Source organism: Labeo rohita, chromosome 22, assembly GCF_022985175.1.
Source record: "Labeo rohita strain BAU-BD-2019 chromosome 22, IGBB_LRoh.1.0, whole genome shotgun sequence".
NCBI lineage: Eukaryota > Metazoa > Chordata > Actinopteri > Cypriniformes > Cyprinidae > Labeo > Labeo rohita.
In genome coordinates, this window is record NC_066890.1 from 19608771 (window position 1) to 19633815 (window position 25045).

The window sequence follows — 25045 nt, forward strand, 5'->3', positions numbered from 1 at the left end:
TTTAGATTGAGTGAAAGATATGGATTGTACTGCATGTTAGCTTGCTTATTGTGCCCAAGAGCATAATTTATTGAGCCCATATGTCTTACAACGAACTATGCTTCTAACCACAGGTCGAGAGCTGTAGTTCCAACCACGTATGTGACGCTGTTTGCGAATATTCATTTGAACTATGGTTTCGGGAAACACAGAATCGTTGAACTACGCTGGTAACGACGGAACTTGCGACCACAGTTGGCTAACGATGCTTTTGGGAAACGTACCCCTGGTCCTGGACTATTGACCTGAAGAAGGCTTTTAACACCTGCCTCACAAAGTCCCTCAGCTCTTGGGAGATGGGAAATTGCTTACCCAACCCTCCTAGCTTATCCAAGACATTCCGGGTAAAACAGTGCAAACAGAGACAGCATAAGATGAATAAATAAATAATAAGTAAATAAATAAATCAAGTGTCCAGGGTCTAGAAAAATTAAAGTAACCTGTGAGTATAGAAAGAGACAAGAGTATTGCATGAGATGGATGGTTTGTACGGCTTACTCATCCACTCAGAGTCTGTCTCTGTTTGCAGTGTTTAGCCTGAAGTGTCTTATGTGTAGTATTCATGTACTACTTTATATAGGTTTATGTTATAGGATTATATATAGATTTATATAGGTTATATATTTACATGTATGTTTTTATGTCCTCTACAGCATGTTTATATGTCTATGTTTATACTTATATATTTGAATATATGTAGCACTGTGAAGCACAACGTTTCATTCTTTTGTATGTCTCCACATAGCGGAATGACAATAAAAATAACTCTATATCAAAAAATTTCATCACAGTTATCAAAAAAAAAAAAACATATATATATATATATATATATATATTTATATATATATATATATAGCAACGAACAAAGTAAGAAAAAACTACAATATGTTTACATCTTCCTTCCTTGTTCCTGCAAGATATGTCCTTCCTCTTTGATGGTCAGAACTGTTTCAGCATACCCCAATTTTGAAAAATTGCCTAAAAAACAAAATGATACATGATGTTGGTTTTTTATGTATCAGGTGTTATAAAGTTAAAAAATGGTTTGCTGTATGAGACCTGCCTTTTTTATTTCCTTCTCTCTGTTTCCTGAAGCACATCACAGATCCAATTATTAGACATACGGCAAAAAGTATCACTACAATCCAAAACAATCGAAAATGTGTGGGTTGAAGACAAGAACCTAAAAAGACAAAGAAAATGTCAGTTACAAAGTGGGGTCTAATTCGGACATCCTTAATTTGACTCTCAGAGCTGCAAGTTGTTACTTTTAGTTCCATTTATCTCAAAATATACTGTAGCAAGTTTTGTACATATGGGGTTTGTGAAATGTAAACCTGTCATTACCAACTGACTGGCAGTGTTGGTGGTAACACAAGTTATTTAATCAGATTACTTTTTTCCCCCTCTGTTTTTTTTTTTTTTTTCAAGCAACGCATTACTTTTAAATTTATAACAAAGTATATGAGTTACTTTTTCAAATAAGTGATTTCCCATGTATTAACTGACGTGTTGAGAAAAACTGGGAGTGAGATGCAGATACAGACAATGTTCTATCAGCCTGAGGCTTATTAATTTAGCTTTTGCTCTGAAAGGGCCTTTGCAGTTGCCGAAAATAACTTATGTTTTTTTTATTATGTATGAATAAATGAGTGAATGAATGAATAAACAAACAAACATATAAATAAATAAATAAATCCTTTCCCAGGTGACAACAATTAACACAAAAGTAACACAATGCATTACTTTCAATAAAAAGTAACTGTTATATGCATTAGTTATCTAGTAAACAAACTACAAATAATAAAATGACTAATGCTTTAGATTACAGCCCGCAACGTACCACGTAATTAAACAGAATTTACTGCGTACCTATTAGTACCTATGGAGTACCTCCACAGTACCTACTCATAGGTGTAAGGAAACAATATGCAACATTTGGGGAATAAGAGGGTAATAACCTGCAGAATTATAAAGTATTTATACTGTAAGTATTTTATAACTAAAGGGCACCTGTTCTGAAATTACGTGGTATGCACAAAACACAGATCTCAATTTTCCATGTACGCATTAACTTACAGCTGAATGTACGTGTAGGTAAATGGAAACAATGTGCAATGCTTGGGGGGTAATGGGGGTAATTGGAAAATTAAAAGTATTTATACTTTTAGTGTTTCATAAGTAAGGTGTTAATATTCTAAGACTATGTCATATGCATGACCTACTAGGTTATATTTTTACACTGCATACGGGGTACTTATTGTATTATTACATCCTATATCTTACATCACATTGATACAAATAATAAACTGTAGTATACTATAGTATAATTTAGTAATTATAGTAAAGTTAAAAATCACCATAGTCTTTACACAATTTTACCACAGTTTGCTTAAGAATATATGCTATAGTATTTACAAGTGTTTTTTTTTGTGGAATCATGGAGATTCCTGAACTGAACAACACAGCTGAAAGTATGGGGAAATTATGTAATGAGTTTCTGCTAAGATTTGGCCATATGAAATTTCACCTGATGAAATAGTATTGCATATGGTCATTTCAGCAGCGAGTCACGTCAGCAGCATTGTATCATCGAGGTGCAATGTATTACATAAACTGTTGTTTTGTTGGTGAACTTTGGGCTTCTGTATGTGGTTTGAAGCAAGTAGAATAAAATGCAACCTGATACATTTTTTCTTAACCACTATGCAAACACGCACTCTTGTAATATGTAGTTGCTGTGTAAGTGTAACATCTGTGGACTGTAATTTAAAATGATCCCTTGTTACCCTCTTGTTACCTGTAGTTACTGTGTGTGACATTAAACAAATTTACAGTTTGCTACAATAGATATGTTTTTAAAGTTATTAACAATGAACTATAGATAAATGCAGGTTCCGAAGATCTTAAGTAAACAAAAAAAATAGTTTAATTACTTAACAAAATTTTAACAGAACTTTTCCAAGAACAGAACTGTAATGCAGAAAGAACAAATTAACAACCAACACATATTGACGCTTGGTCAGGACCCTTTTGTGTTATTTCACAACAACAACAAAAAAAGCATGGTTACAACATAGTTAAACCATGGGTGCTAAAACAGTTTTTGCAGTTTTTTGTTGTTTTAGTACCCATGGTTTAACTATGTAGTAACCTTTTTTTTTTTTTTTTTTTTTTTTTTTTCTTTTCGTCCGGTATAAACATGTTTAATTTTCGTAAGGTATAGGGTATACCCAGGGGTTAAGCTGAGTTGGAACCCATCAGAGTTGAGTTGACTGACACCTACTGTCACATGTTCTCTATTTTGTTTTACTACTAAGTTCTTGTTTGTTATTTTCCAGTTTTGTAGTCTTTTGGTATTTTGTTATTTTATTATTTATTGCTCTACCGTATTACAGTGTTGGCAACTCTTACAGATTTGCCTTGAAACATTGCCGTGACACAGAGTCCTCACAGAAGTCCTTATTTTTATATTTGGTTAAATATACATTTTTTTTTTTTTTTTGTTTGTTTTTTTTGTTTTTTTTTTGCAATGTATTTTTTCTGTAATTGTGATCACAGGTCAAAGCTCCATCAGAGGGGGAGGACTTTTCTGTTCCCTCATATATTGCAGGGACAACTTTGCAAGCATATGCAAAAGGTCTCCAGAAATTCATTGATTCCTGCTCCTCACAGCTAAAAGAAAAATTGACAGTATGAAAAGGGCAAACAGGCTGCTGCAAGTAAAAAGAAATTTAGAACATGATTGTTGGTTGTTAATTTGTTCTTTATACATTACAGTTCTGTTCTTAGAAAAGTTCTGTTAAAATTTTGTTAAGTAATAAAAATATATTTTTTTGTTTACTTAAGATCTTCGTAACCTGCATTTATCTATGTAATATAGTTCATTGTTAATAACTTTGAAACATAATATTCATTTATCAAATAAATATTTTTTTTTCAGCAAAAACTGGGCAACAGCAATTGTACCTTAAATTCAGTAGTGACCATGAGCTTATAAATAAAGCAAATAAATACATAAATAAGCAAACTAGCCCTGTGGAAAGGTTATCAGTTTCAGATTGCATTAAGTACTTCATACTGTGTCAGAATATCCCTTGTCGCCATAACACAAACATTTGCAATGGTAATTAATCAATACATTAGTTCTCATCAATTATCAAGTAATCATAAAATTATGGCATAATTAAAACCACATTTATTAAATACATGACTGGCAGATACAGTATTAATTCATCAAAACACAAATATTACTGTCATACCTGCACATGGCTGACAGAGCTGACTGATGTTCAGATGTTGTGTCTGGTTGCTGATGGGATTGTTGATCACACAGCTGTAGGCGTTTTTATCCTGATATTCAACCTCCAGAGGTAAAGAGAGACTGATACTGAGATCAGACACACTGATGCTGGAGATTAAACTGTTTCCTTTGTACCAGGAGAGAGTCACATCACTCACATTCACCACTGAACACAGCAGTGAACATTTGGACACTGATGAACATTCAGATGATGAAGCACATTGTGAAGAGTCTCTGATAATGACAGGAACAGAGAGACTATCTGAAAAACAGAGGAGAAAAAGATTGCTTCTGTCATTTTTATTTTAGAATGCAGGAAGAAAACAGAAATGACTAGTTTAATCTTGTAGTGTCTCACTTTCTAATAGCGTAAAAATAAATAGTTTGATTATTCAGATAAAAATGCTGAGGACATGACACAGTTACATTATAACGGTTAAGCTAATCAATAAGCTACAACACAACTATTTTAAAAGAAAAAAAATCAAAACTAATGTTTCTGAATCTATTCTTTTCAATAAACTAATTCGACTAATTCGATTTTTTTCTTTTTCTAATTTGTTTGGATAATGAAAGGAATTTTTAGGCTTATGAAGACTGCTGAATTTGAAATATTCACCATAGACTGTAACATTGAATGTCTTGTATGAAACTTTGTTTTTCTTTCTGATCTTTAGATGATAAAGTCCAGAGTCTGTGGTACTGATGTTTGTGAAGGTGATGGATCCAGTCTGACTGTCTGGCTGCACTCTCTCAAATTTCCAGGTGCTAACGGCCATTCCAATGATTTTGCCAATTAGAGTATTTTTAGGTCCAAAACTCCATACTATCACGTCTTCTTTCTGATTTTCAACATCTCTGTGTAAAGTGACAGAATCCCCCTCCATCACTGAAACAACTTCTGTCTCATCACCAAACACACCTAATGAACAAAAACAGACATGGATTCCAGATGTATGATTAACACTGACATGAAAGTAAAGAATAATAAATTATTGTCTGTAAATACAATTTTTAAAAGCTTTATAATACATTTGCTCACATTATTGCCAAGTTCAGAGTGATATTGAATGGCTTGCAGTCACAGTAAATATTGCCCAACACTACCAACATACAGTGCCACAACCTCACAAACACATAGCAACCTTATATCCAGAAAGAAACTGAACTGAAAGGACTGGAAGAACCTGCTTTACTGGTCATTGTATGACATACTTTCTTCTGTGGAACATAAGAAAAGACATTTTGAAGTATGTAGGTTTGGGAATTAACTCTGCCTTTGTTGTCTTTACGGGAAAAGTATTTTATAGGAGGCACGCACGCATATTATACTCAAACTATACTCGGTTCTTCATTTTTTCTTCTTTCTTTTTCCTTTTTTTTTTTGCTATGTCACTTCAAGTAGTTGTAGCTCAAGGGTAATATGCAAGAGCGGAGTGAAATTTTAAAAGGGGCCACACATGCAAGTCTTTTATACAAAGCATGTTTCAAATTCAGTTTTGTCCATACAATTTAAGTCACTGGGGCTTAAAACAACATTAAACATCTTTTTTTTCTTTCTTCCGCAGAAGAAATACTTTTGGTGAATTGTCCCTTTAAATAAGTAGACAAATACTTCAGCTAAAGTAGGCCTAATATGTATTGAATAATATCACAACAAACAAGTAATTAGTTGTTGTTCAAACAATATCTTTAGCAAACTTGATACTATTTTTTGTTTATCTTGATAAATGAAAGAAATGAATAATTAAATATAAAATGACACTGCAAAGTCTTTACTCTATAAATTAAATTAGTCCTTATTAAAGCTACAACAGTTATTCGGTCAAGAGCAATGACAGATTTTCTTTTTGCCTTTCATTGTTTGATTAACTGACAGGAGCAAGCTTTACACTTTAGAATACTGTTCCATCATTAATGAACAACTATGAACAAATGACTAATGCACTTTTAACATTTTAGCAACAACTATTAACTAACAAGAAACTCTTGAGTAACAAATCAGTAAGTAAAAGCACTCAGTTGAAAGTGGTAGTTCACTATTTGGTAAGTAGTGACTACTGCTTTTTTCATATCTCCCAGAGAAAGAACTACTGTATACAGGTTCATAATTAATGTGAATGATGCAAAATGTATAATTAATTCTAGAATGTAGATCTAACCCACTAGTAATGACTCAAGCAATACCAAATCCATCAGAATAAATTACTAATTATTTGGATCAATATTCTAAAGTGAATAACATGATAACTCTCTAGTAATGACTGAAATCATTGTAAGCTATTGAGGTATATGTAAGGTTTTGAATAGTAATGACTCAAGTGTTACTACATCTTTCTAAAGGAATTTCTAATTATTTGGATTCGTATTCTAAAGTGAAGATCATGGTAACCCACCAGTAATGACTAAAGTGTTACCAAAGCCATCTGAAGTATTACTATCCAGAACCTTACAAAACCCGCAAAAGTTTACAGTGATATCAGTCTATATTCATTAATGATGCAGTTTTCTAAAGTGTTACCGGCGGCTACAGCAGAGGCTACTGCACAAATGTATTGCGCAGATCCAATTTGCTTTTCAACTGTTTACCTTCACTTAAGACATTACCGACTGTGTTAACAACAATACTCTCCAAGACGGGTATTTTGACATAATTTTGTTCAAGTTAACGTAGACGAGAATCAGAACTCAATTCGGCGTTCTCAGACGCTTAAAACACTGTATCAGTCATGAACTACATATAAATGACGCACTTTACCTTGAAACCGGTAAGTATTGAATAAATCGCAGCCTGTGGGATAAGTAACAATCGCATTAAGTCATCAATTTATTTTGTAACAAAGCGCAGCCCTACTTTTGCTCCAACACAAAACGAAATACAAATTACGTTTATTTATTAAACACAAATTGACAGATTCATTAACTGAAAAAAGGATGAAGCTATAAAAGCTTACCATTGATCAATAACGATAAATAAAGAAACATTACGCAGCTTTTCATTTTGAGCTCTGTTAAAGCGAGGAGCTAAGTGAAATACAAAGAAACTGACGCAGGTGTAAAAAAAAATTGCTCCACCCACTGTAACTAGTCATTTGTCATGACTCATGACCGATGACAGTAAACATCTTGGAAGGAAAAGACATTCTTTTATATTTTTCTTGTTTACATGTAATAATTTTGGTTTGGCTGTCAGGCAGGTGTAGGGGCCCATGTGGTCAAGCTAATTATTCTTTTTTGCAAGTCAATGCATTTTACATGTGATAACCAACAAGCTTAAAGAAATGGCATAGAAAAGTTTTTAGCATGCATGATACAACTCAGGGGGTCTATAATATCAATCCAAAAGGAGATGTGGCAAATTGATGCTGTACTAGACCCCAGTTAAGAAAAAAAAAATGCTACTTAAATTTAATCAGGCTGACAAAGAATTTATATTATACAATACATATCATTCAAACAAACACACAAATCATTGATGTCCATATGACACAAATTTGACATCTAAACCATGACACTGATTTGATGTAAACTGAATGCCTGCATGTATATTAAACCAATATCAGTGTGAGTATTAACTTCATATTTTACTTTAACTTCAACTTCAACTTCATAAATTACACATTTACCACTGGAAGGAATTGCTGTTCAAACTGACCTTAAAATGATGTTATACAGCATCTTGATCAAGTCTTGACTAACATTTAAATATGAATAAAATAAACTAAAATTCCATGTATGATATATCATTGCATCTTGTTGTATATTTTTCTACAGGTGAAAAGTAGCAGTGAAATAAGGAGTGAAATAAGTGCAGTCAAGACAGACAGTTCTGACCTCTCGAAGTAGAACAGACACCTACAAGATCGAAGGCGGATATCGCGTTATCACACTCACGTGCTGTGCTGCTGATAAACATGATATACTTTCAGCTCTGCTGTTTTTATATGAAAATAAATATGATGAACAAGACACTCAAAGTGCTTGCTATTTAATTCCATACGAAAGGTGTATTTATCATCCATTTTTACTTTAATACAAACATGTTTAGATTTTTATAGAAATATGACAACAGTCACATATCTCACGCACTGGTCATCTCAAACGAGCCTATTGAATCAGACGGTTGGGGTAAATGTGAACGCAGGAAGAGCAACACAAACAGTCTTTTCAACCACATTGTACTCATTATTTCTGTGTTACAGACATTTAAATAATAGAAGTACTGGGATAAAAGTTTATAATTTGGGTATAAACACTTAGTATGTCATTGAATCATTCATTCAGGAGATTTCAATAGTTAAATAAGTCTTAATGAAGTGAGACACTGACTCCATCATTGAATGTTTATTTTATTTTATTTTATTTTATTTTATTTTATTTTATTTTATTTTATTTTATGTTTTTAGAAGACTTACTAGACACTAGTAAATTACATTATTTTGTTTAGTTTTCTAATATTTCTTCTCCAGAATCATGAGAGAATCATGGTCTCCAATTTATTAAAAACAACTGGGATTCTCAATTGATCCAGAATCGTGAAGCTCTTGTTTAAATGTTGTTTATTACTGCATATAATTCATTAAAATGGAAGTTTAATTTCATAAAGTTCAAAATGCACCTACAATTGTTTGCATTTTGTCTTTTTCAGTTGAATAAAAGCCTATTTTCCCTAAATATTTAATCATTGAGGATTTCATAAGAAAAGGTTAAAAATCTCGTTCTCGTGAACCCAGTCTCGTGTCTCGTCACACCCCTAAGGACAACAATTTTCATGATGGAACAATGCTCATAGGGCCAACCAATGCATTGTCTTTACTTAACTAAAAAGCAGACTGTCACTTTGGGAGATGTTTTCAGTTTACATTGTCTCATATCACAAATGCTACAACATGCAGTCAATAGCTTGTAATATCTATGCTATTAAATAAATGTCTGTAGACAAATTTTACAACTTGCATGGAATTATAGCAGTGTTTTTAAATAAGTATTTAGTGTCAAATGCAGAAAATGCCATAGCTGCACAACATAGTGCTTCTAAAGGAAAGATCCTTTATTTGTTAAAATGCAAAAGGGGGCTTTTATTGGTCATGTCAGTATAACTGCACAAGTAAAGCCAAACATGTGCTGTATATGCATACCAAGTAAGACCTGTTTTTGAATTAACATATTTTATTGATCTTGTTATAGTACTAACTAACCTAACTGTATGCCTGGCCCTAAACCTAATTTAACCTTAAAATCAGAGGGAAATAAGATGCAGACCTAACCCTGGTTTGTAAGCATAATAACTGAAGTTTCCAGTTGACAAATTGATTAAATCCAACAGCCTACAAATAAAGATAAATAGACACATTTGTAATCTTTCATTAAAAACATGTTTGTTTTTTCTATAGTTATAATGCTATTTGCTGTCTCTCAGTGTTGCTTTGAGTGTGATTGGTTAATCTGACCCTCACTTAGGATTCTGGCCAATGACTAGTGAGGGCGCCGTTTTCCCGGTCAAATTTGAACATACACTGCTGCAGTGTGTGCCGTTGATCGGCTTCTGCTGCAGTCTGCATCGGTCCGGCCTGTAGTAATGGATTTTACATGGATTATTTGACGTCTGACTGTTTAATTTATATTTTAAGCAAGTTTGGGTTGTAGAATAACGACTGAGAAACATGAATATGGATACAGACATCTTCTACCAGCGGCTAATAGACATACAGACTCCTGTTCGATGAAGTGAGTTACTGATTGCGATTACATATCTCAATGTCTTGTGTTTTGTTAGTATGAGCTACTGTTAGCTAGGCCTGGGCGATATATGACCATGTCATGCCCATTAAAAGTAACTAACGCAATATATATCCTAATTTGCTCTGGCCCCCTCCCTGCGTATCGTGGTGACGAGATACATAGCAGACTGTCGTCACTAAATGGCTGGATGTCTAAGTGGTGCCCGCAGAATAACATAGGTTTCATAGACAATTGGACAAGTTTTTGGGGCAGACCTGACCTGTTGAAAAGAGATGGTCTTCATCCCTCCAGGGGTGGTGCTGCTCTTCTCTCTAGTAATATGGCATATAGTCTTAGAGTTTGCACTTGACTAACTGGAGCCCAGGTCAGGAAGCAGACAGACTGGCTAATCCGACCGTCTGCTAGCCGCCTCACGTCACCAAAATCAGTTAATTCTCAGCACATAGAGACCCTTACACCTAGATATCATGCTATAGAGACTGTGTCCGTTCCCCGAGCTAGACAATACAAAAGACGTCCAAACCAATTTAAGAGTAACAATCTAATCAACGTTCAACAAATAAAAAACTTACATAATACAGAGAAACAAATGATAAAACTTGGCCTTTTGAATATCAGGTCCCTCTCTACAAAAGCGCTTTTTGTAAATGATGTGATCATTGATCATAATCTAGATGTGCTATGTTTGACAGAAACCTGGCTAAAATCAGATGATTACATTATCTTAAACGAGTCTACTCCTCATGATTACTGTTATAAACATGAGCCACGTCTAAAAGGTAAAGGGGGAGGTGTTTCTACAATTTATAGCAATATTTTTAGTGTTTCACAGAGAGCGGATTTCAAGTATAACTCATTTGAAGTAATGGTGCTTCATATAACATTATCCAGAGAAACAGTTGTTAATGATAAATCCCCTATGACGTTTGTACTTGCTACTGTATACAGGCCACCAGGGCACCATACAGATTTTCTTCAAGAATTTGCTGATTTTATATCTGAGCTGGTGTTGGCTACAGATAAGGTCTTAATAGTAGGTGACTTTAACATCCATGTTGATATTGAAAATGATGCGCTGGCAGCTGCATTTACAGACATTCTAAATTCTATTGGAGTTAGACAACACGTGTCAGGTCCCACTCATTGTCGAAATCATACTCTAGACTTAATACTGTCACATGGAATTGATGTCAATGCCGTTGAGATTCTGCAGCAAAGTGATGATATCTCTGATCATTATCTAGTCTCGTGTATACTTCAGATAACTAAAACTGTAAATTCAACTCCTTATTACAAGTATGGTAGAACCATCACTTCTACTACAAAAGATTGCTTTCTAAGTAATCTTCCTGACTTATCTGAATTCTTCAGCATGTCCAATAGCTCAGAAAAACTTGATGAAGTAACAGAAACTATTGACTCTCTCTTTTCCAGGACTCTAGATACGGTCGCTCCTCTGCGCCTAAGGAAGATTAAGGAAAATAGTCCGACCCCGTGGTATAACGAGCACACTCGCGCCCTAAAGAGAGCAGCCCGGAAAATGGAGCGCAGCTGGAGGAAAACAAAATTAGAGGTTTTTCGTACTGCTTGGCGGGAATGTACCCTATCGTACAGAAAAGCGTTAAAATCGGCCAGATCTGACTACTTTTCGACTCTTTTAGAAGAAAACAAACATAACCCTAGGTATTTATTCAATACAGTGGCTAAGTTAACAAAAAATAAAGAACCAACAGGCACTGACTATGCCAATCAGCATAGCAGTAATGACTTTATGAACTACTTTACTTCTAAGATCGATACAATTAGAGACAAAATTGTCACTATGCAGCCGTCAATTACAGTGTTGCATCAGATAGTGCGCTATAGATCTCCTGGGGAACAATTCAACTCATTCTCTACTATAGGTCAGGAAGAATTTGTATAAACTTGTTAAATCATCTAAACCAACAACTTGTATGCTAGACCCTATTCCATCTAGGCTACTAAAAGAGATGCTTCCAGATCTCATAGATCCTCTGCTAAATATTATTAATTCATCACTGTCATTAGGATATGTCCCCAAAACCTTCAAACTGGCTGCTATTAAGCCTCTAATTAAAAAACCACAACTTGACCCCAACGAATTAACTAATTACAGACCTATCTCGAATCTCCCATTTCTGTCAAAGATATTAGAAAAGGTTGTATCCTCACAGTTATCTTCCTTCCTACAGAAATATGATATCTGTGAGGATTTTCAGTCAGGTTTTAGACCGTACCATAGTACTGAGACTGCTCTTATTAGAGTTACAAATGATCTACTCTTGTCATCCGATCGTGGTTGTATCTCTCTGTTAGTGCTACTGGATCTTAGTGCTGCGTTTGATACTGTTGACCACAACATTCTCTTGAATAGACTTGAGAATTATGTTGGCATTAGTGGTAGTGCATTGGCATGGTTCAAATCGTATCTATCTGACCGCCATCAATTCGTGGCAGTAAATGATGAGGTATCATATCGATCTCAAGTGCAGTATGGAGTACCGCATGCTTTACATGTTACCCTTGGGTGATATCATCAGGAAATATGGTGTTAGCTTTCACTGCTATGCTGATGATACCCAGCTCTATATTTCTTCACGGCCTGGCGAAACGTACCAATTTGAAAAACTAATGGATTGTGTAGTTGAGTTAAAAAATTGGATGACAAGTAATTTCTTACTGCTAAATTCTGAAAAAACAGAGGTGTTAATTATTGGGCCTAAAACCTCAGCGTGTAATAACCTACAACACTGTCACTACAACACTTGATGGCTGTTCTGTTGTAACGCCAAGCCAGCAGAGGGAGCCCTCACCCCAGTACTGCCTGCATGCTCCCTCTGCTGCTTCTACTGTCACTTCCTGTTTGGCAGTATATAAGGACTCACCATGTGCTTGCACAGGGCGAAGTATTGCCAGTATAACCTGCCTTACCGAGCGTTTAGATTTACTCTGTTGGATTACCTGTTGCTATCTTGCTTAGTTTATGTTGACTCTTGATTTCACGGATTTTTGGACTATTGAGTTTACGGATTTCCCCTGTCGGATTTGTTTGCTGTTCTGGACTGACTTCACGGTATTTGACCCACGGCCTGTGTTATCACTCTGCTATTTGGATTACGTTTTCATCTTGGACTGCTTTTCCGGTTATTGACCCTCTGCCTGTTTTACCGTGTATGTTTGCCGTTGTTTTTAATAAACTTCTGCAATTGGATTCTACACCGCCTCAGTGTCCACGTTACAGAATACTTCGCCTCCCATGAATCCAGCGGAAGTTATGAATACACGACCAACCATGGACCCAGCAGATCGTCTCATCAGCCTCAGACAAGGAAACCGTCCAATAGAGCATTACGTAACCAACTTCTGTGAACTGTCTTATCAGGTGAACTTTAATGATACATCCCTTAAAGATCTTTTTCGTTTTGGCTTATGTGAGGACATTTCATATCTGATGCCACGCAATACTCCACATTGGACTCTAGAAAGTTACATAGATCTTGCACTCCGGTTAAGCGGCTCACCATACACTGTTGGGATTGTGGACGAGGGACCCCGCAATCCCGCAGTAACCACCACACCACAGCCTGTGCACGTCATGCCTGCCAAGCCAAAGCCTGTTCAAGCCACATCCACCAAGCCAAAGCCTGCTCACGCCATGCCTGCCGCTCCAGGGCCTGCTCACGCCATGCCTGCCACTCCAGGGCCTGCTCACGCCATGCCTGCCGCTCCAGGGCCTGCTCACGCCATGCCTGCCGCTCCAGGGCCTGCTCACGCCATGCCTGCCGCTGCAGGGGCCTGCTCACGCCATGCCTGCCGCGCCAGAGTCTGCACGCAAGATGGCTGCCGCCACGCCAGAGTCTGCACGCAAGATGGCCGCCGCCACGCCAGAGTCTGCACGCAAGATGGCCGCCATCCCCAAACCTGTTCACAAGATGGCTGCCATTCCAGAGCCAGTCCACAAAATGGCCGCCATCCCAGAGCCAGTCCACAAAAAGGCCGCCATCCCCAAACCTGTTCACAAGATGGCCACCATTCCAGAGCCACTCCACAAAATAATCGCTGTTTCCAAGCCATGCCTCATGATGGCCCATGTACTGGACTCACCCTTAATGGCTGTATGGGCAGCTAAAATGGCAGCTACTGTTCCTGTGCCAAGTCAAGCTACAGAACCAAGCCAAGCTACAGAACCAAATCAAGCTACAGTTGCAGCTCCAGGGTCAAGTCAAGCTCCAAGGTCAAGTCAAGCTCAAGCTCCAGTCAAGTCAAGCTCAAGTCAAGTCAAGCTCCTGTGTTAAGTCAAGCTCCACAGCTGTCAAGATCAAGGGTCAAAAGCTTCCAAGTCCAGTCGAGTTCCAGGGTCAAGTCAAGTTTCCAAGTCCAGTCAGGCTTCCAAGTCAAGTCCAGTTCCAGGGTCAAGTCAAGCTACAGCGTCCGGCCAAGCTACAGAGTCCGGCCAAGCTACAGAGTCCGGCCAAGCTACAGCGTCAGGCCAAGCTACAGCGTCAGGCCAAGCTACAGCGTCAGGCCAAGCTTCAGAGTCCGGCCAAGCTTCAGAGTCCGGCCAAGCGACAGAGTCAAGTCAAGCGACAGAGTCAAGTCAAGCAACAGAGTCAAGTCAAGCAACAGAGTCAAGTCAAGCCAAAGCTACTGTTCTCCATGAATCAAGCCAAGTTACAGCTGTTGTTCTCCATGAGTCAAGCAAGGACACAGTTGTTCCCCATGAATCAAGCCAAGTCACAGCCGTTGTTCCCCATGAGTCAAGCCAAGATACAGCTGTTCTCTACGAGTCAAGCCAAGATACAGCTGTTCCCTACGAGTCAAGCCAAGATACAGCTGTTCCCTACGAGTCAAGCCAAGTCACAGCTGTTCCCCACGAGTCAAGCCAAGTCACAGCTGTTCCCCACGAGTCAAGCCAAGTCACAGCTGTTCTCCACGAGTCAAGCCAAGTCACAGCTGTTCCCCACGAGTCAAGCCAAGTCACAGCTGTTCCCCACGAGTCAAGCCAAGTCACAGCTGTTGTTCCCCCGAGTCAAGCCAAGTCACAGCTGTTCCCCACGAGTCAAGCCAAGTCACAGCTGTTCCCCACGCCAGTCAAGCTGTTCCCCAAGTCACCAGCTGTTCCCCACGAGTCAAGCCAAGTCACAGCTGTTCCCCACGAGTCAAGCCATGTTGTTCCTGAGTCAAGCCATGTTGTTCCTGAGTCAAGCCATGTTGTTCCTGAGTCAAGCCAGGTTACAGCAGATCTTCACAAGCCAAGTCAAATTGCTGCTGTCTTCCCTGAGCTAAGCCACGCCACGGTTGTTCTTCATGAGCCAAGTCAAGTTGCTGCTATTGTCCCTGAGCTAAGTCAAGTCACAGTTGACCTTCACAAGCCAAGTCAAGTCACAGCTGGACTGCACGAGCCAGGTCAAGTCACCGCTGTTCTTCCCAAGTCAAGTCCGGCCACGGCAGGCCTCCCTGAGTCAAGTCGGCCACGGCAGGCCTCCCTGAGTCAAGTCCGGCCACGGCAGGCCTCCCTGAGTCAAGTCCGGCCACGGCAGGCCTCCCTAACTCAAGGCAAAAAGCTATTATCCTACCAAATCCTCATCTGGTCCCCTATAACATTTCTAACCCAAGCCACGCAGAGCCCACGCCCCAAGCCACGCAGAGCCCCCAAGCCACGCAGAGCCCACGCTCCCAAGCCACGCCACGAGCCCACGCTCCCAAGCCACGCAGAGCCCACGCTCCCAAGCCACGCAGAGCCCACGCTCCCAAGCCACGCAGAGCCCACGCTCCCAAGCCACGCAGAGCCCACGCTCCCAAGCCACGCAGAACCCACGCTCCCAAGCCACGCAGAGCCCACATTCACAAGCCACAAGCCCATAACATCAGCACCCACAAGGTCAACAGACACCCCACTAGCTGCTGTGCTGCCTGTAATGGCCGTAGCCATCCTCAGTATGTGGGCAGCATACTGTGCTCCAGAGGCCTCTTCTGTCCAAAAGTCTGCTCCCGAGGCCTCACCGGTCCACGAGTCTGCCCCGGAGGCCTCGCTTGTCTACGAAACCGCCCCAGAAGCTTCGTCTGTCTACGAGACCGCTTCAGAAGCTTCGTCTATCCACGAGTCTGCTCTAGAGGCCTCACCTGTCCACAAGTCTGCGCCAGAGGCCTCGTCTGTCCACGAGTCTACGTCAGAGGCCTCCTCTGTTAAGGACTCTGCGCCAATGCCCCCAGAAGTGGCAGCTCCGGCTGCAGAATCTCCTCAAGGGGCGGCGTTTCCCCACGGACTCTCTGCCTGTCCAGTCACGGCCATGAAGGCCATTTATAATTGCCCTGCCTCACCTGCCCAAGCATCTGCGCCCATGCCCCCAGAGGTGTCAGCACAAGCTGTGGATCCTCCTATGGGGGCGGCGTTCCAAGATGAACTCTCTGCCCGCCATGTCGCTATCAAGAAGGCCAAAGAAATCATTCATTTGCACACCGCTCTGCCTGCCCTGCAATGGCTCCCTGCTACGCCTGCTCTGCCTGCCTCGCCATGGCTTCCTGCTCTGCCTGCTCTACCTGCCTCGCTATGGCCCCCTGTTCTGTCTGCTCTGCCTGCCTCGCCACGGCTCCCTGCTCTGCCTGCTCTGCCTGCCTCGCTATGGCCTCCTGTTCTGTCTGCTCTGCCTGCCCCACCATGGTTCCCTACTCTGCCATTGTGCCACGGCCCTGGCCTTCCAGTACTTCATGGTCTGCTACTGCTTCACGGCCCAGGACCTCCAGTGTTCCACTGTCTGTCATTGCTCTGCGGCCCAGGCACGTCAGTATTTCACGGTCTGCTGTCGCTCCACGGCCCAGGTCCTCCAGGTTTCTACTGTCTGCCACAGCACCGCGGCCCAGGACCTCCAGGGTTCTACTGTCTGCCACAGCCCCACGGCCCAGGTCCTCCAGTGCTTCACTGTCTGCCACGGCACCACGGCCCAGGACCTCCAGGGTTCTACTGTCTGCCACAGCCCCACGGCCCAGGTCCTCCAGTGCTTCACTGTCTGCCACTGCTCCATGGTCCAGGTCCTCCAGTGCTTCACTGTCTGCCACTGCTCCATGGCCCAGGTCCTCCTGTGCTTCACTGTCTGCCACTACTCCATGGTCCAGGTCCTCCTGTGCTTCACTGTCTGTCCCTGCTCCACGATCCAGGCCCACCTGCTCTACATGGACCTGGCCCTCCGTCCCACCCCCTGTTTTGCCTCTGTTCCCCCACCCACCTGGACTGTTGTTTGAGCGCCAGGAGTCGCTCCTAGGGGGGGGGGATTCTGTAACGCCAAGCCAGCAGAGGGAGCCCTCACCCCAGTACTGCCTGCATGCTCCCTCTGCTGCTTCTACTGTCACTTCCTGTTTGGCAGTATATAAGGACTCACCATGTGCTTGCACAGGGCGAAGTATTGCCAGTATAACCTGCCTTACCGAGCGTTTAGATTTACTCTGTTGGATTACCTGTTGCTATCTTGCTTTGTTTTTGGACTATTGAGTTTACGGATTTCCCCTGTCGGATTTGTTTGCTGTTCTGGACTGACTTCACGGTATTTGACCCACGGCCTGTGTTATCACTCTGCTATTTGGATTACGTTTTCATCTTGGACTGCTTTTCCGGTTATTGACCCTCTGCCTGTTTTACCGTGTATGTTTGCCGTTGTTTTTAATAAACTTCTGCAATTGGATTCTACACCGCCTCAGTGTCCACGTTACATCTGTCAATTCTTCGTCATCAGTTAGGAACCTAGGTGTGCTATTTGATGGTAATCTTTCCTTTGAAAACCACATCTCTAGTATTTGCAAAACTGCATTTTTCCATCTCAAAAATATATCTAAACTACGACCTATGCTATCAATGTCAAATGCTGAAACATTAATTCATGCATTTATGACCTCACGGTTAGATTACTGTAATGCTTTATTGGGTGGTTGTTCTGCTCGCTTAATAAACAAACTCCAGCTGGTCCAAAATGCAGCAGCTAGAGTTCTTACTAGAACCAAAAAGTATGATCATATTAGCCCGGTTCTGTCAACACTGCACTGGCTCCCTATTAAACATCGTATAGATTTTAAAATCTTGCTAATTACTTACAAAGCCCTGAATGGTTTAGCACCTCAGTACCTGAGCGAGCTCCTATCACATTATAGTCCCTCACGTCCGCTGCGTTCTCAAAACTCTGGCAATTTGATAATACCGAGAATATCAAAATCAACCGCGGGCGGGAGATCATTTTCTTATCTAGCGCCCAAACTCTGGAACAATCTACCCTACAATGTTCGGGACGCAGACACACTCTGTCAGTTTAAATCTAGATTAAAGACCCATCTCTTTAACCTTGCTTACACATAACAAATCAACATATTCCTATAATTCAAATCCGTTAAAGGATTGTTAGGCTGCACTAATTAGGTCAACCGGAACCGGGAACACTTCCCATAACACCCGATGTACTCAGTACATCGTAAGAAGAATGGCATCTACGCTAATATTAGTCTGTTTCTCTCTTATTCCGAGGTCACATTAACCACCAGATCCAGTCCGTATCCAGATCAGATGGTCACTGCAGTCCCCCAGATCCAGTCTGTACCCAGCCCAGATGGTGGATCAGCACCTAGAGACGACCTCTACAGCCCTGAATGTCAGCGGAGTCCGCATCAACTAGATGAGCCCCAGAGACGGATCCACAGTGAAGACCACATCACCTAGTCGGCTGTCGGCACAAGACCACAGGAACTTTGGCCAGAGGAGAACTGGCCCCCCGACTGAGCCTGGTTTCTCCCAAGGTTTTTTTCTCCATTTGTCACCGATGGAGTTTTGGTTCCTTGCCGCTGTCGCCTCTGGCTTGCTTAGTTGGGGACACTTTCTCTTAACACAATATTGTATTTTATTTTATTATTTTTGATTAACTACCCTTACCTAAAATGTGAGTGTTTACTGTTGCCTTTGGCACTGTTGATGTACTGTTTCCTATTTAATACTGTACAGCCGCCTTGTCACAATTCTGTATTGTTAAAGGCGGTATATAAATAAAGGTGACTTGACTTGACTTGACAACATACAAACATGGTGCTCTTTTCAATACACAAATGTGGTTGTTTGAAGACAGTAGCTTAGAGAAACTAAATTTATTCATGGCAATAGCAAGATTGTTGATGGGATTTTATTCTTCACAGAAAGAGCTATTGACCTAAAATAATTCACATAAAAAATAATTCTCTAAAAACAGACTCAGTGTTACCTCTGTTTCTGTGAGAGACTCATCTCAGACGGAGAGTCCTTTCCTCGCTCCTCTGACATACTGCAGATAAACTGATCAACACTGGTATCTTTGTGTCGCTGAAGACGATCAGATGCTCATCGTGACCTGGACATGACAATGTGTCACTGAGATCAATATCATGATAGTTCAGAGTAATAAATGATAAAGGAAAATAACCAGTGTTGAATGTCTGAGTTATCAAACAATCAATATAAAGAGCCATGTAATTGGTGTCATAATCTCTTAAAATCACTCACAACACATTCCCTTATTTACATGTGTCAATATTCATTTATCTCTTAAAATCACCACAGAATAATTTATCAAAATGGAAAAAGGGGAAAATATTTTACAACACATTCCCTTATTTACATGCATATTACTAAGCAGCAACTTTCGGAATATTCAAGTTTATCGACCTCTCGATCTAGAAGGATCAGATTTGATTTGACCACAGAATAATTTATCGGCCTCGTGTCTTAAAATGGAAAAAGGGGGAAAATATTTTACCCAAACTAATTTATAAAATGTTTTACATGCCAGAAACGGTTTGTTTTACTTTCTTTTGTTACACAGGTGTAATTTATAACTTAAATTACGCCATATATGAAATCCGTTTCATTCTCCTAAATAACTGTAATCGTCAAACTTTTCTGGACATTGCATAAACACACCTGGGGCGCATCCAAGCTCAAACCGGTGCACAACCCCAGCGAGCAAAAAGTGGTCTAGAACACGTCTATAAGACGTAATTTATAGACATCCAGAAGACGTCTTCACAGGAGCCAGAATGAAAGTTTTTTATACGTCTTTTCTGGACATTGCATAGACGTAAATTAAAGACGTGCTACAGACGTAATTTATAGACATCCAGAAGACGTCCTCACAGGAGCCAGAATGAAAGTTTTTTATACGTCTTTTCTGGACATTGCATAGACGTAAATTAAAGACGTGCTACAGACGTAATTTATAGACATCCAGAAGACGTCCTCACAGGAGCCAGAATGAAAGTTTTTTATACGTCTTTTCTGGAGAATATTTAGACGTCAATTAAAGACGTGCTAAATACCTAATTGTTGGACAGCTAAAGGCAGCCAGAATAAAAGTTGGATTAAATGCTTTTTCTGTAGAAATGTCTAAGACAACTGTACTAACATGGAAATCCCATCTGTGCATATTTGCAAGGATCAAACTTTAAAAAATGTTTACTTCAACAACAGTGGAAGTGAGTTAGTTCTCACTAAGAAAAACCCAGTTACTCTTGTTAATGGTTGTCGCGTCATGAAACTTCAGACAGACCATACACTGTAAAAAAAAAAAGTATAATATAAGGTAAAATACCGGCAGCTGTGGTTGCCAGAAGTTCACCGTAAAATATATGGTCACAATGTGAAATGCTTTACAGAATACTTTTTGATAACCCGTAAATTTTACATTTGAGAACTGCTGCTTGTTTACAGTACATTTCTGTTAAATAAAACAGATATATTGTAAACATGTTTACAGTAATTTACTTTAAAATAAGCAGTTGTAAATGTAGATTTTCTTACAGTAAACTACTGTTAATATAATAAATATACTGTCAAACTAATTACATTCTATTTACGTAACAAACACAATACAACTGTATAGAATATTATAGTATTTTATTGTAATGTTCAATTTTACAGAAAATTACCGGCAGCTGTGGTTGCCAGAATTTCACTGCAAAAATACGGTAAAATACAAAAGGCATTACAGTTGTTTGCCACAGATTTTACAGTAATCAGTCAGGTTATTGGAATTGCTAAATTAACTAATAAATACTGTCTATAGTAAATCAAGGCACAAACCATAATTATTAGATTTTAAAGAAACAGATTCTGCACACAGGCACTGTGTTAAAACAGTCTGAGCTGATCCAATAACTTGACCAGTGTACTCACAAAGACGTGTTGATCTTGGAAATAAAATGTGTCCATATAAATTCAGGATAATCAATGATGACATAAACATCAATCAGGGCCGCTTGTCTGGTTGAACAACAGTAATGAGTCCACACTTGACGGAAGACATGGGACTGAGTCAGTTCGAGAAACTGGAAATGTACTGCTTGAAGACTTGAATGTTGTCACTATTTCAATGTGGATTGGCATGATCTATCTGCAGAAAACAGACACAAAGACAAGTTAGTTCATAAGCAATATGCTTAAACAGAGATAAACTCAGTCTTCTTTTGTCAAATTGATTATTAATGAACTACACACAAGCAAGCAACACTCTGAATTATGCAGTCTACTTTGATAATCAATACGAGTATCAGGGCAAAAGACTGAAATACACACATCTACACCTATTGTAGCTGAAAAAATAAAGCACTGTTTATTTCATTTGTGCATTTGTACTGTGTATTATGAGGCGCCACGTAGGATTTAAATGAAACTTCGCTTATCAATACATACATAAAACACATGCATATACACCTAGAAACTACTTGCGTATACATGTATACTATTGGATGTTCAAAATATATATATGAAATACACATGCACACTAATATGAAATCCATACCAATACATCTTTTATTAGTAATGAATACATATACACTTGTGAATAACTTGTATATACATATTAACTTAACGCATGCATACGCTAATAGACACTCGCTTATACGTATAAACTTGATCCATGCATATACACCTACAACAACACGCACATATACATATAAACTCGCTGCATGCAGACACACCTGTACATACTCGCATATACATATAAACTTGATCCATGCATATACACCTAAAAACACTCGCACATACATATAAACTCGTTGCGCGCATATACACCCATAAAACACTCACGCAAACATACAAAATAAATTTCAGGTAAGACGCAGGCTTTAGTTGTGTATATACATATATGCAAGTGATTTCATATGTGGATGTGCGTTAACTTTTCAGTGCAAACGGAAGGCATTTCAGTGTAAACGGAAGCAGCGGCACTTCCGGCGGAATCTCCAGATGCCGGGGCATTTTAAAACGCTTAACGTGACTTAATGCATTAAAATAGTGTTTTAAAAGACCTTTAATATAGCATACGATGTACCAGGGGCGAATTTCCACTAGTCACTTTTCAAAATCCCGTTCAGCACCGCCGAGAGTTCGCGCGATCGTTCAAACAAAACCGAAAGTAAAACGCGCACGCGCCTTCAAAAGCAATTTTAATACCCCGCGTTTAGAGCGCGACTCCCCAATGCGTGCAAATTAGGCTACATAACATATTTAGGATGTTATTAGTATGTAGGCTATAATAGGTTGTGTAGTTGTCTATAGTTCTGTATCATGCTCGAAAAATTTTGGTCTCTATTTGAATTGTTTTAACTATGTTCTGTTCTACTTTCTGAGTATGAATTATCACATGCAGTAAAAGACAACAACACTCAAGCACCATAAAAAGTTTTGCTACAAACTCAACTGACTGGCTTAATTCTCTCCTGCATGATTTCATAAGTCTCTTCAGACCTTAGAACTGTACATGAATTATGAGCTTCTTGAATGTTTGACCTCCTAACTAAAGCTCTTTTTCGCAAATTTAACATATAAATAAAGACAGTATGTATATATATATATATATATATATATATATATATATAACAGTCCTAGTTTATACAGTCCTAGTTATAGTAGCCAAGTAGGCTACTCTCTCAATATTCAAAGTGTCGCGCTCTAAACGCGGGGTATTAAAATTGCTTTTGGAAGGCGCGTGCGCGTTTTACTTTCGGTTTTTGTTTGAACAATCGCGCGAACTCTCGGCGGTGCTGAACGGGATTTTGAAAAGTGCCCAGTGGAAATTCGCCCCTGGTACATCGTATGCTATATTAAAGTTATTTTTAAAACACTATTTTAATGCATTAAGTCACGTTAAGCGTTTTAAAATGCCCCGGCATCTGGAGATTCCGCCGGAAGTGCCGCTGCTTCCGTTCACACTGAAATGCCTTCCGTTTACACTGAAAAGTTAACGCACATCCACAATTGAAATCACTTCATATATGTATATACACAACTAAAGCCTGCGTCTTACCTGAAATTTATTTTGTATGTTTGCGTGAGTGTTTTATGGGTGTATATGCGCGCAACGAGTTTATATGTATGTGCGAGTGTTTTTAGGTGTATATGCATGGATTAAGTTTATATGTATATGTGAGTATGTACAGGTGTGTCTGCATGCAGCGAGTTTATATGTATATGTGCGTGTTGTAGGTGTATATGCATGGATCAAGTTTATACGTATAAGCGAGTGTCTATTAACGTATGCAGGCATTAAGTTTATATGTATATACAAGTTATTCACAAGTGTATATATATTCATTACTAAGAAAAGATGTATTGGTATGGATTTCATATTAGTGTGCACGTGTATTTCATATATATATTTTGAACACCCAACAGTATAAATGTATATGCAAGTAATTTCTAGGTGTATATGCACATGTTTATGTATGTATTGATAAGCGAGGTTTGATTTAAATCCTACGTGGCGCCTCAAAGTGTATCTTTGATCTTTTTAATAGTAAAAATAAAATGATGAAATAAATATTCTTTTTATTATTCACTAATAGTTTGAACTGAGTGTTGTGCTTGAATCTAACTAGCATTTGTTACACTGAACTATACCACTACTTACCATTAATTGTCCTTGAGACTGCTGTCTTATTGGGTCCAGACTTGACTGAAGAGAGGTTGGACAGAGTCTCTTGCTCACAGGATACAATGTTCAGAAAACTGGAACTTTGAGCTGGTGCTGACATGATCCTCTTTGCAAAAAGGAGATAAGAAACAAAAAAAGAAAAAAATGATAACATAAATAGTTAAGTGATATAACAAATTTTATAGCATTTACACATTAGCTACAGTAAGTGTTTCGCTTAGAAATATTAAGCAGGTTGTGTTATTTCCAACTAAAAAAGTAATCATCGTCAACATTATGTAAACAATGTACATGAATATATAATACATTTTACTCAAGATCTTTTAAATGCATGCATACAAGCTTTACTAAGATGATAGAATGTGGTGAACGTGTGGTAATATTAATCTGTAAATGTGCAAGCAATTTTAGTAATATGATGTTAAAAGTTTAGAAAAATTAGCATTAAAACCTCAAGCATTAGGACCTCTGTTTTGAAATTAAAAACTGACATATGCACTGCTATAGAATGAAAGATTGTGAACACATTTATGTTGTAATAAGTAGTCTATATCCGACACTAAATGACAAGATTTTTGATTGATGACTTCCGGTGTGACCTCTGACCTCCCCCCCTCCCCCTCGTGACCTTGAGAGTGCCTAGGGGTAGTGGCCCATGACCTTCAAATAATGTCCAGATGTGGAAATGACCTGATTTTAGCATAATTAAAATTCCGGCGATGACCCGTGACCTGTTAACGATCTCCGGTGCGGCAATATGAAGATTGATGGTTGTTGAACTCTGACCGGTGATAAATGAAGCCCTGAGGATAATTTCAGGGTTATTTTTGAACACATCCACGGTACATCTGACGTCTGCATGTCCGGTTGCATTCCATTGCATGCTGTGTCATGCTCTCTCTCTCTCGCTCTCTCTGGGATGTAAGAAAGATGTCGGTTTTAAGGACAATATCAAAATGAGTAAACAATTTTAAGATACCAATTTGAAGAGAACACCAAATGTAAA

At 39.2% G+C, this 25045-nt stretch overlaps 2 protein-coding genes across 2 annotated transcripts in view; one reads left to right on the forward strand and one right to left on the reverse strand.

Moving 5' to 3' along the window:
* The window catches only part of LOC127154115 (CD276 antigen homolog), a 272215-nt gene that overhangs the window by 28653 nt on the left and 218517 nt on the right, over positions 1-25045 (forward strand). The window lies entirely within an intron of this gene.
* LOC127154205 (natural killer cell receptor 2B4-like) lies at positions 929-7353 on the reverse strand. Its single transcript, XM_051095613.1, has 5 exons — positions 7297-7353; positions 4962-5264; positions 4302-4604; positions 1103-1222; positions 929-1017 (listed from the first exon to the last, which is right to left on the reverse strand). Exons 1-5 carry the CDS (start codon positions 7340-7342, stop codon positions 929-931), a joined length of 861 nt encoding a protein of 286 aa, XP_050951570.1. The 5' UTR covers positions 7343-7353.

Coding starts and splice junctions, on each gene's coding strand:
- LOC127154205 (XM_051095613.1), bottom strand. CDS start 7,342: ATGAAAAGCTGCGTAATGTTTCTTTATTTATCGTTATTGATCAATG. Junction 1,223..4,301: donor GCTCTGTCAGCCATGTGCAG/GTATGACAGTAA, acceptor TTGTCTTTTTAG/GTTCTTGTCTTCAACCCACA. Junction 1,018..1,102: donor GAGAGAAGGAAATAAAAAAG/GCAGGTCTCATA, acceptor TTTGTTTTTTAG/GCAATTTTTCAAAATTGGGG.